Raw genomic sequence first — 13,318 nt, 5'->3', positions numbered from 1 at the left:
CTGGAGAAAAATGCTAGTCACATCTGCGCTATTACTCCAAAAGGACTAGTCAATTTGGAGCTTTCCTATAATTCACTATAAAGCCCAGTTTCACCTAGTAACTAGGCAATGTCCATGACTATCTTTATAAATTACTCACTCTATATGGGCTTCTTCTCATCTTCCCAATATGGGGCTGGGGTGTTTCAAACTCTCCCTCTTAAATTCCTCACGTCCTCGTTAGGGCTACGTCATGCAGTGCTTCAGTACCACATGACCTATCGTTACTAGGTGGCTCTGATACCACTTGTAACGACCAAGGGAAAAGCGATAGCCACATTTGCACTATTACCCCAAAATGGCTAGTCAATTTGGAGCTTCTCTAGAATTCATTATAAAGCTCAGTTTCAACTAGTAATTAAGCAATGTAGGACTTAACACCCATAACTATCTTTATAAACTCCTCACTCTATGTGGGCTTCTTCTCATCTTCCCAATATGGGGCCGGGGGTGTTACAAACTCTCCCTCTTAAATTCTTGACGTCCTCGTTAGTGCCACATCATGCAGTGCTTCAGTACCACATGACCTATTGTTATTAGGTGGCTCTGATACCACTTATAACGACCTTGGGAAAAGCGCTAGCCACATTTGCGCTATTACACAAAAGGACTAGCCAATTTGGAGCTTCTCTATTCATTATAAAGCCTAGTTTCACCTAGTAACTAGATAATGTGGGACTTAGCACTCATGACTATCTTTATAAACCACACACTCTATGTGAGCTTCTTCTCATCTTCCCAATATGGGACCGGGGTGTTACAAACTCCCCCTCGTAAATTCCTGAGGTTCTCGTCAGGGTCACGTTATGCAGTGCTCTAGTACCACATCACCTGGCATGACTAGGTGGCTCTGATACTACTTGTAACAACCCTGGGAAAAGCGCTAACCACATCTACGCTATTACCCCAAAATGACTAGTTAATTTGGACTTTCCTTAGAATTAATTATAAAACCCAATTTCACTTAGTAACTAAGCAATGTGAGATTTAACACCCATGACTATCTTTATAAACCATCCACTCTGTGTGGGCTTTTTCTTATCTTCCCAACATGGGATCAGGGTGTCACAGCAGGCACCTTGGGAGATAATAGGCTGGGATTTATGGATGCCTTTCCAAAGCCAAGAGGAAGAAGAAGGGGAAAGGGGGAGCGGAAAGATTCAAAATGGAGATACTTGCTTGATAGCTAGGACGCCCACAATGTGTTAGAACCCGTGTGAAGCTTCCATTGAATCTTGGAATGAGAGCAAGGTTGACATCTTGCATCTTCCTAAGCCCTAAACTACTGAGAGCTTTAGGAATGCATAGGGAATTTCAAGATTTGAGGGAGAGATTTCTACCTCTTGAAGGGGGAAAACCCCTACCAAAAGTTATTGAAAATCCAATCCAACTTGCTGCAAATACTGGAAGGAAGCAGAAAGGTGCTTATGGCGCCATAAAAGGGGGTAACTGCAGCCACAAGTTTGATGAAAACCGGTCTACTAGCTTGGGAGAGGGTCTTGGCACTCCAACCATCAACCTTGTACGTAATCTGTGACAATTAGTAGCATGATCTTATGATTGTTTTTTTTTTTTTTTTTTTTTTTTTTTTTTTTTTTTTAATTCGATTCATGCAACTATCAATGTCTGTAACGACCCCGATGGGTAAATCAATTAACTAGTAATTAACCCCATGGTTCGTCTCCCAATCTTATCCCTAGCGGGACAAGACTTAGGGATTTCAACCTTTCTCGTCGAGGCAAGAAAATCTCAGCAGAAGACTTTTGAAAACAATAGGAAATAAAGAGCAGTAAATTTAACATCCACACAATATGCACTAGAGTAAATATAAAACCTCATAATATATAGATCACCATCAAATGTACCAGTCATCAGACCGTCATCAAAATAGGATTACAATCCATAACATAATATCATAACATTGTTCCAACAAAAGATCAACAGATCAAATCCTAGATCTAAGCCTAAGCAGGGCTAACGAGATTAAAATCTCGATCATATCATCATTGGCAGTTCCTCCATCCTTTCACATAGACTTCAACCAAACCGAGTTCATGTCCTAAAAAATGACCCAAATCAAATCCTGTGTAATCACCCAAGTTTGCTCCAACAGCATCCTTTTCTAGGACAGCTAAACCACGCAGATATTCATAATGATAGGGAAAGACATAAATAAAAATGGGAGTAAGTCTAAGACTTAGTGTATTAATGCAAATAATGCCCATACTAGTTTAGTAAGCAACAGTTCTATAATGATAGTTTTACATGAGTGTGATACAGATATATAATATATGCATATGATATAAAGTGACAATCATAGTTTAATAGTATGGTCTACTCGAGATATTATCCATTCGTAGCAGGGTTGGTGTTGTTCCAAGGGACTTGTAATACAATGCCGGTGCTCCAGCCATTGTACGCTATTGTACATAATACTAGCGGCACGACCGAGTCCGACCTCGGGTGGCTCACACCACTAATGATGTTCGTCTTGTAGTAACCTAGCCATTTATGGCTGCACCAGGTCACAAAACTATTGGATCCAAAGCCCACATAACACTCACACATTTGACTATAAAGCTAACATAACATGTATAGTAAGCCCATGACCATTATACCGCACGTACCGGAGCATCATGTCATACAATGCAAATTATCTTGTCTACATTTTACATGCATTCTTTTACAAGTCTCACTTTCTTAACATATTCAGCACAACGTTTTTCTCAAAAATGCTAGAGTTCATGTGCAGCAAGTATAAATCGTGAGAGTTACAAATATGCATATTTTTTGTACACAAAATAGTCGTGCAGTGCATGGAAAATAACAACGAGCATTATGTGAGTTAAAACTCACCTAAGTTGTATAACGTCTTCGAGTATTTCAAATGATCCGAGTTTCCCAAATCTATGGAAAACATTCTATTAATCCTATTTCTATCAAAAGAACTCTAAAACAAGAAAATAGGAGCAATCAGACAGCTGGTTAAAATAAAGTCCACTGTCACACTCCGGACCGTACGTCCTCTGTGATACTTTAGACCATGTGTCCGGTCGCGAGACCATACGTCCGCTTCGAGGTATTCAAGGAGAACCTCATTTTGTCCACTCGTCCTCCTATTCTCCAAAACCAAATTCTAAGGCTATCAAAGGGCTTCCTAAGGTCTCCTAACTCAAAATAAAACCTTCATACAAACGCAATCATGCTAAGTCAAAACAATGTTATTCTAAACAAGATTTAAAGCATAACTAAAGCTAAAGCTAAACTAACAACTCAAACAACAACTAAGACAACGTTTAAGTAGCATAATGACTTAAAAAGGAGCTAGGCTTAAGAGCGTTACCTCCTTGAAGCGAAATTTCAAGAACTTCTCTTCCATTAGCACCAAACGCTTACAATCTCACAAAACACACTCACAAAGCTTTCTCGCAGCCTAGGGGCGAGAGAGAGAGGTGCGAAAAACTGAAGGGGTAGAGGGGTATTTATAGCTGAGGGGCTCTACCAACTCTCCAGAAAAGCAGTGGACGTCCGCTAACCCTAGCGTATGTCCGGTATTATTTACACAGCGGTCCAAAGGCTGCCTCGTATGTCCAAGTATTATCCAAAGGGTATTCCAAAAAGTAGAGTACGCCTGTGTGGTCCCTTATACGTCCGTGTACTATTTGCAGAGTGTTTGTACAGTGGTCCCCTTGTGTACATCTGCACTACAAACAGAAGCGTACGTCCGGTCCAAAAGTCTAAATTACCCTTCTAGTGTCCTTAGCGAGCCAAAGCCCAAATTAATCCTCTAACTAAGCTACCTAAGCTTAGTTAATTATTTGGGTCATTACAATGTAACACCCTGCTCATGCACATGGCTAACCTTTTACAAAATTACCGACTTAATTAAGCATGTGAGTATACTATTGTCTTTTCAAATACATATATGAATGACGAAGACAGGGTTTAAAAACCCAATGATCTCTGCTTTTATACCATGTTAAAACATCATTTCTTCCAAAAGCTTATAAGTCAATGATAAATATAATCATTTAAATCTAACGTTAAGGATTGCACCATTTATTGTAAACCCTACTCTCACATTGGCCAAAGGCCAAGGCCACTTAATTAGCATAGTGTCTCATTCGTTTCCCATTCTTGTCTTCCCAACACTACCTCACCTAAAAATCCAATTCGATGTTATCTTTCCTTTGGTCGTTTATGCTCTTTTGCATGGGCATGTTGATAATGATACCTATCCTTCAATCAAACACTACTACTCTGGCATTGGAAACTATATGTATGTTCCTATTTCAGGACATATGTGGCGTCTCATACACATTGCTTGGTGATGGAAAAAGTACTTATATGTATACTTGCACATTTCTTGATACAACGTGTTTTAATGTCGTGATGTACATGAACTTATCAAAATTTCATTGTTAAGCATATATGCTTATGTAAGAGTAGTATTAGAATAGGTGAAAGTCTGGTTTTGAAAAGCCAAAAACGAACAATATTGTGTCAATGGAGTGGGGTTTAAATTTAACCACTTTTTTTTTTGTTTTTGTTTTTAATAGTAAAGTCGCATATCATTTGTTTGTGTAGTTCCACATAGCATCTTTTGATTGATCTTTTTTTCTTTAAAATTGATGTAGTGTGATGCCCTAATTTGATATGTGAAAATAATGTCTTTTGTTGACATGTGCGGAAGAAATCACGTTCCATCAACTTTGATTAAAGTGATACGAATCATTATTAGCGTGTCCCACTTGTTTTCGTTATGTTTAATTATTGTCCAACATCCTATTACTAGGTCTTGTTAATTAGTTTATTTGAGACCAAAAAAAAAAAAAAAACCAAAATATAGATATGTTTCATTTTCGTAGTATATCATTGTTCTATTCTAATATAATATGGAGAGCTGTGATATGCCCCGGAGCAAAAATATTAATTAGAAAAGGGCAAGTAACCTACCATATCGCACTCGAACGATCTGGGAGTGGATGCAGGTTTTATATTATACGTGTAATATATTATAAAGGGACCCTTGGATGGCGAAAAGGAGAAAGCCAATCACTGAACAAGATCCTGCAATTAGATTTTCGTTAATTGGTTCATAGATTGCATTTACCACTCAACAAATGTTAGCTAAAATTTTGTCTAAAAGATTTTTTTTTAAAAAAAAAAATAAATAAAAATCAACTTTTTAAAGCATTTATATTTGACTCAACATTTTTCCTATTGACTTTCACTAATATTTACTACAAAAAAAAAGTGTGTTTGTGGCATACGTTTTTTAAATGCTAAATAGTGTGTAATGGCAGAGCTACAAGCTTCTCTATTTATAGGCTAAGTAAAATCAGAGAGGAGATTGATTTTAGCAATGTGGGACTGCAGTCCTACTACATAAGAAAACCCTAGCCTCCATATGCTGAAAAAAAAAAAAAATGGCTAGGGCTGAGGATCTAGGCGCCTACCCAGTAGAATTGGACTTGGGTTTTATCCCTAAGCTTAGTTTCCTATCTATGCATCTCATGCTTTGTATCTTTCTAACCCATGTTTTAATAAATAAGGATAAATATAAAATTGGTCCCTGTGGTTGACTTAAGTTACAAATCACTCTTTGTGGTATAACAAATAATTTATAGGTCCCTGTAGCTAGCATAAATTACAAATCACTCCATGTAGTATAAAAAAAAAAAAATTTATGGATCCTCAGAGTAAGCCAAAAATGACAATTTACTCCTTAAAATCAATTCCCGTTAAATGATTTTGGAGAAATAAGAGAGGGTTATGCACGGGGTAAAATTTTGGGGAAATAAGAGATTAAATTAATTTACTGTAGTAGTATAATGTAGAGTGAAGGCGGATGTATAATCTTAGCTACCAAAGTGACAAATTTTGTTAAGTTTCTTAACAGAAATTGATTTCAGGTAGTAAACTATTATTTTGGCATACCTTGAGGACCTATAAATCATTTTTTATTCTATAGGGAGTGATTTGTAATTTAGGCCAAGTACAGGGACCTATAAATTATTTTTTATACCTCATAAAGTGATTTGCAATTTAGGCCAACCACAATAACCAATTTTGTATTTATCCCAAATAAATAAAAGGGAAAACTTCACTTAACCCCATTAACTTTCATCACTTTTGCATTGTTCCTCGTAAAGTTAAAAAAACTCTCAATTTAGTATATGAAACTTAAAAAAAAATCCAATCTCCCCTTCTTTAGGAACTTCTGTTAAATCCTAATGAGGTTATTGAAATTTCTAAAATACACTTATTTGAAAACAAAAATTTAATTATAATTTCAGGGTAATTTTTTTTTTTTTTTTTATAAAGTTTATAGGAGTATAATGGTTATTTTATCCTTTGACTATTTGATTTAACCCCAAACACTAATGGGAGGAGTGATACTGCAAAAAATTAAAGATTCAATACATGAACTTTGGGGAAGACATTGCAAAAGTAATGAAAGTTTAGGGGGTTAAGTAAAGTTTCTTCTAAATAAAAATAAACAGCCCAATAAATAAAAAATTATGACTTGGTCATTTACATTACCTCAATGAGGACCAAAAGAAAAAAATATAAAACTAGCTTTAAATAGGCTTATGACACTTGTCATCTCATGTTTATCACAAGTTTCTAATTAATTACAATTGATTCCACTAAAAAATGTAATTGTACTATATTTTATATTTTATATTTATTTATTTAATCCCTTAGACAATTCTTAAGGTTGAGTTTTGATTCTTGCATGAAACTTTCTGTAGCAGAATTGAAGTCAATAATACTGTCACTTTAATTCTCTACCTATTACGAATTTTGGTAAGAGTCACTAAAATACTTATGTACATAAGTATTTTAGTGACTCTTACCAAAATTCTCTAACAAGGACCGAGAATAATTCACTCTAAGAAAGGTTTTTTCACAATGCAATATGTGATCATCCAACATGCAAAAAATTTTGACCGTAGTAAAGGTCTCACTCCTAAACGCATCAAAGTAACATCCACTTGACATATGAGTTTACAATCCTCTCAAGATTTATAATCAATATCATAAAGAGTTACAATCATTCTTATTGATAGTTTTGAGGTAAAACAACTCATATAGTCTGTTCAATGCATTATAACTACACATAAACTCAAAGACTCTACTTCTTTTGATCAAGATAAACCATCAGAGGTGTTGTGTGACAGTCTTCCCAAATAGAATGCCTAATTCCATTATTGATTACGGACATAAAAAGCTTTAATACTACAAGGTTTATGGTGTAAGACCTCGTGCTATAATCTCATCACTCATACGTACCATATACCATATTCAATGTAATCTAAGGACCATTTACTACACAATATAAATAATATAATAATCATATAAAAGAATCATATGAAACAGATGAGTAAATAATAACTTTATTTATTACGAACTCAAATGTCATTAAAAGATTAAAAAAAAAAATGGTATTTGGGGCATAATCCCCAACAAGTAGTTTGAGCGAGCTTGCAGCAAAGCAGCGGATAGAAACTTCACACAACACTCGAGCAACAATTGCTTGAGCAAGTTTGTGCCAATTTTAGAAAAAGGGCACTTTCAAACTATGTGGGCGTAGCTTAAAATTTGGGTGAACCACATAAATTCTTGTGTTCTTGATTATTTTCTTCTGTTTCGTTTCTCAGCAAAAGAATGCAATTAGAGTTATGTTAGAGAGAGTACACATGGAGTCAAGAAAGAATGCAATTTCCCTCGCTCCCCTCTTTGGATAGAAAAAGAAGAAGAAGAAGAGAGAATGTAATTATTGAAGACGAGGACAGCAAACGTAAAAAAGTAGGGATAAAATGAATGTGGAACAAATGCTATTAGAATTAGTTAATTTAACCAAATTATATCATTGTGGGCAATAATATAAATAAATTATATGTTTATCCTTTTTTGCAAATATAATAGTTTTTATGACTTACTTATATTAAAAAAATGAGGATATATATTTCTTTAAAAAAAATGTGAAATCAAAATGTAAAACAAAAAATGATACAATTTTCTTTGTTAGCCGTATGGGCGGGCTCACATACAACTTAGTGAAGGCAGTTGTCTCCACTGAAATTTTAAAAACAAATAGAGTTTTTTTTTAATATATATATATATATATATAGAGAGAGAGAGAGAGAGAGAGAGAGTCTCACATGGGTTTTGAATTGTTCCCTACTAAGGTTTTGTTTATTTCGATGTGAAATGTTTTCTGTAAAAAAATGTTTTCAGTGAAAAAAAAAATGATTTTAACCGAAAACAATCTTTAAGAAAATAATTTTAGCTTAAAACAACTTTTGGTGTTTGCTTCATATGAAAAATCAGTGACGGCAATGGTAATAACAACTTCTAGCAAACTCCAGTGGGGGCTGTGGTGAGCTCCGGCAACTTCCAGTGACCTTTTATGGCCAATGACAATTTCCAACAAACTCTTGTGGCGGCTTCGGCTACCTTTAGTGACTTCCAATGAACGCTGACTACCTCTGGTGACTTCCAACGAACTTTGATTACCTCCAACAACTCGAATAATGAATTGTGAGAGAAAATGCATGCAAAAGGAAAAGCTTAAATTCATAAAATATTTTATGGTTTTAAAAAGGAAAAGCCATTTTATGGAGATTAAAAAAAAAATTTCCTGATTAACCAAAATTGTTTCGATTTGATCCACGATTTTCGCTTGTACTAAATATTGAATATGTACACATGAGATATTAACTACTATCAAAAGGATGTAAGGTGTAGTTTAACTCTGGAAAAGAAAAGTAAACAATTACAAAGATGAAAGTGTTAAGAAGTACTCCAAGTTTAAAACTCATCTTAACCATCCAATATCTTGTCTAATTATTTTTCTTAGCATTTATAAATAACTAGGATAGAGAGTAATTGGGGGTGGCAAAACGGGTTGGCATGTCGGATTCAAATCGACTCACCAACCTGTTTAGGTCGACACGAACTCGACCCGTTTAATAAATGGGTCAAACATGTCAACCCAAACATAACACGCTAATTTAATGGATGACTTGACACGACCCGTGTGGCCCATTTAATTAATGAGTTAACTTGACACGAGACGCCTGAATGACTCGAATGATCTAAACCTAGGTTGTGTCATGTCAGGTTTGCAGATTAAATTGCCAACCGTAAGTCTAATACCCCAAATTATTGAATTTTAAATTTGACTCAACCTACCCAAGTTATTGATGTTCTCTTACATGGAATTAGTTCCTCCTCCTTTTTTTTTTTCTTAGTTTGACTAGATCAACTATTTTTTTAATGTTTTGCTTTACAAATTTTCTCAATTTTTTTTTACTGAATATAATTTATTTTGATTTCACTTTGGATATATTATTACAATAATTATGCTTAATAGGCATTTTTTTTACTTCCTACAAATTAATAAAAAGGTTATATATTGCTAGTCAATGTCATAAAAAACAATGCTTTAAAATAACGTTAAGTGGTTATCTTTTTTTTTAATTAATTTTTTGTTTTTCAGAAAATAATAGTGTGTGATCAAATTAACTTTTTATCCTATTAAATCAAAAAAGTAATACGAAAGTGTGTTATAGCTGTGCACGTGCGTCAATAGAAAATGTCACCTGGCGTGGCACTGGATAGGCAGAAGCACATTATTGTGGTTGGTAGATATCGTACATTATTCACGTGCTGCTTCTTTGGCGCCTTCCTCATCTTCTGGACCTTCTGCACATGCACCTTTGCTCTTTCCCACACGTCCTTTTCTTTCTCTGCTGTCAATATATTTTAATTTTCGAAAAAAAAAAAAAAATTGGCAACATTTACATTTATTCGTACAATCCATGAGTTGGAATCATTTAAGACTTTTTCCGTTTAAATCTTGTAAATCTATCGTCAAGTTTTAAAATTTAATGATGACCTAAGACCTTGCAAGAGTTAGATGCGAGAGAATCAAAGGGGGAGGAACAAATTTATTTTTCCAAGATGAACTATATATATATATATATATATATATATATATTCTGACAAAAAACACTTTTTAAAAAGATAAAAATATTCATATAAATTAAAAAAACAATAAAAGAAGAAAAAAAAAAAAACCTACAATAGCCGAGGGTATGAGAAGACCCACCAATTTTTTTTTTTTAATTAAAAATATTTTTGTCATTTTTAAAACGGATAAGGTTTGTAAGTTCGTAGTAGTTTAGACAATAGAAAGAGAGAGATATGGGTACATTATAAATTGTGTCAAAGTTGGAGGGAGATATGTGTCATTTCCCTCTCGCTCTCCATCCAAATTTCGTTTAATATATAGTTGTAGATGATTAGAGCAACCCATTTGTACAGCAAAGAAATAGTACAATGCATACATGTTAGAGATCCCATCATTTAAATGTGTTATGAGGTAGGGTCCTTGAAAATTAATGCTTCACACACACCCACAAGAAATGACAATACTAACACATGAATTTTCAAGATAAATGCTATAGTCTAATCTTGAGAGGTTGCGTGTCAAAGGATCTGATCGCACCGAGTTATACAATTCGGGAGGCACGAATCAACCTTTAAGGACAACACTCTTACGTGATTCTATAGCATTGTGAGATATTTTCATACTCTACTTTTCATCTCTTGTATTTTATTTATTTTATTGTTAATTTTCATATTGTAATTATTTTACATCAATGAGAATTTGTGTACTATCTAAAATTATTTCCAACAGGTAGTTCCATTTTTGAGAACATTGCCTCTCCTACAACCTTTTGTGGCCGCCCTAGTTGTCTTAATGTGTTGTGTCATTTATTTGACCAATTCTCAATAATTTTAAGTACCTCTAGTTGTTTTCAAGATTATTTTTGGGGGGTTGCCTACCTTTTTTTTTTTTTTTTTTTGAGTAATTTTAAATATTCTACTTTCATCCTATCAAACTGATATAATAGCATCTATCAGTTCTAAAATCCGCATCTATTAAAAAAGAACCTGAGATCTAATAAGTCACAAGATTTGAAAACATATTTATGACTATAATAATAAAAAGTTGGGTAAAGTCCACATACCCCCTCAAACTACCACTCAATTAACAATGTCCCCCCCAAACTTTCAATTGTGACAATATCCTCTCCAAACTACCAAAACATTGTTAATGTCCCCCCAAGACTAGCAATAAGACAAAAATACCCCTATAAATTTCTCAATAAGACAAAAATACCCATATAAATTCAAAAAAAAAATTGATTTTCTTTAAAAAACGAAAAATTTTAATTTAAAAATAAAAAAAATTTTAAAACAAAAATTTTTATTTTATTTTTTTCTAAAACGGAAATTTTTATTTAAAAAAAAAAAACTTTTTTTTTTATTTAGTTTTAAAAAAACAAAAAATTTCATTTTATTAAACGAAAATTTTATTTTTTTTAAACGAAAATTTTTATTTAAATAAAATTATAAAACAAAAATAAAAATAAAAAAACAAAAATTTTCTATTTTTATAAAAAAAAAAAAAAAAAAAAAAATCGAAAATTTTTAAATTTTTTTCTTATAAAATTGATTTTTTTTTTTTTTGGTTAGTTTTAGGTTTTTTCTACAAGTTTTAGTTTTTTTTTTTTAAAAAAAAAAAAAAATTTACTAAGGGTAATTTTGTCATTGGGGGGAACATTGACAATTTTTGGTAGTTTGGGGGGGACATTGTCACAATTGAAAGTTTGGGGGGGACATTGTCAATTGAGTGGTAGTTTGAGGGGGTTATGTGGACTTTCCCCTAAAAAGTTTCTCCATGCACATCACAAATAATATTATTTTTTTGGGAGCAAAGACTAAAATGGTAAAGTAGATAGAATTATTCAACTAACCCACGAGAAGTTGTCCCTAGAGGAAATGACATGCTAAACCTCCTTCCTTCAATTTAAGGGTAATGCCCCTACCTGTTTTCTCAACACATTCTCCTTACCTTCTAGCCATTGTGTTTTGTTAGTACCTCTAACTAGTTGGCCTTGTAATACAACTACCTGCAAAAATGAGTCTATTTGGTAAGGTGGAGGCTGATGTAGAAATTAAAGCTCCTGCTGAAAAGTTTCATGAGCTTTTCAGCCGCAGGCCACACCACATGTCTAATGTTTGCCCTGACAAAATCCAGGGTTGTGCTTTGCATGAAGGTGATTGGGGCAATGAGGGCTCTGTCATCTACTGGGATTATGTCCATGGTAATTTAGGAATTCTATTCTTTCATTTCCTGGGCAATATACAAAATGATGTTAATTAATATCTTTAAATATTGTTTCTTGTCTTGTGAAATCATAGATGGGCAAGCTAAAGTTGTTAAGGAGAAAATTGAAGCAATAGATGATACAAACAAGTTAGTCACTTTAAAAGTGATTGAAGGGGATCTTCTGCAGGAGTACAAGAGCTTCAAAATCATTGTTCAAGCTACTCCCAAGGGTGAGGGCAGCTTGGTCCACTGGAGCTTCGAATACGAGAAGCTGAAGGAGGATGTTCTAGAACCAAAGACATTGCTTCAGTTTGCAATTGATGTCAGCAAAGACATTGATGCTCACCTTACCGCATAGACAAAAAGGTTGTACTTCTACAATAAAAGATCGGGAGTGTTACTGTGTTTTTTATAATTCTATCATGTAAGTCTGTGTGGGCTTATTGAAGCCGCTTATGTAATATGTGTTTTCCTTAAAAGTATAATTTATATGTATATATATGTTTTAAATTGTCTGGACTTATTGAAGCAGCTTATTGCTGGGATATGCGATTCCTATTACAAGCTATTTAATTATCTAGTTGATGAATATGGAGATCCTATCCTTAGCCTTGGCTCAATCGTTTTTCATTCCTCTCTTCCAAATTAACAAAACTTGGAACATGTTTGGTTTATGGAAATTTCTTGTTTTAGGGTGTAATGAGTTTTAAATGTTACTTGCAAGTGCACGAGTCGTTTACAATATAACTTTTGCAAGTATTAGGTCGAATTCATAGGGAATTGTGTTTGTAAAAACAAACTTCTATCTAAATTAATTGAATTTTGACCTAGTTCCAAAAATTGTGTGATTTTTCTTGCAAAAATATAAATTAAATAAAATTAACTAAATCAAATGATAAAAATACTATGGTTTCAAAATTCACACTCACCAAATCAAAGCACAAATTCTAATGTTTTGTACATACATCCGAAGAATGATGAAAACCTATGCATGTTCTATTTTTCATAAAAATGGCCTATTGAAACATTCAATGAATCCATCCATTATACAAATCACAAGGAATACCCAACTCAAATCAAATCAAA

The 13,318-nt window shown here is 33.6% G+C and overlaps 1 protein-coding gene across 1 annotated transcript; it reads left to right on the top strand.

Moving 5' to 3' along the window:
* Positions 1-11,882: 11,882 nt before the first annotated feature.
* On the top strand, positions 11,883-12,743 carry LOC132177321 (MLP-like protein 31). Its single transcript, XM_059589591.2, has 2 exons — positions 11,883-12,227; positions 12,325-12,743. Exons 1-2 carry the CDS (start codon positions 12,041-12,043, stop codon positions 12,588-12,590), a joined length of 453 nt encoding a protein of 150 aa, XP_059445574.2. The 5' UTR covers positions 11,883-12,040; the 3' UTR covers positions 12,591-12,743.
* Positions 12,744-13,318: the final 575 nt, after the last annotated feature.

Source organism: Corylus avellana, chromosome 4 (assembly GCF_965113065.1).
Source record: "Corylus avellana chromosome 4, dhCorAvel1.hap1.2, whole genome shotgun sequence".
Taxonomy (NCBI): domain Eukaryota; kingdom Viridiplantae; phylum Streptophyta; class Magnoliopsida; order Fagales; family Betulaceae; genus Corylus; species Corylus avellana.
The sequence above is the reverse complement of the archived record's forward strand: the minus strand, read 5'-3'. Positions and strand labels throughout refer to the sequence as shown.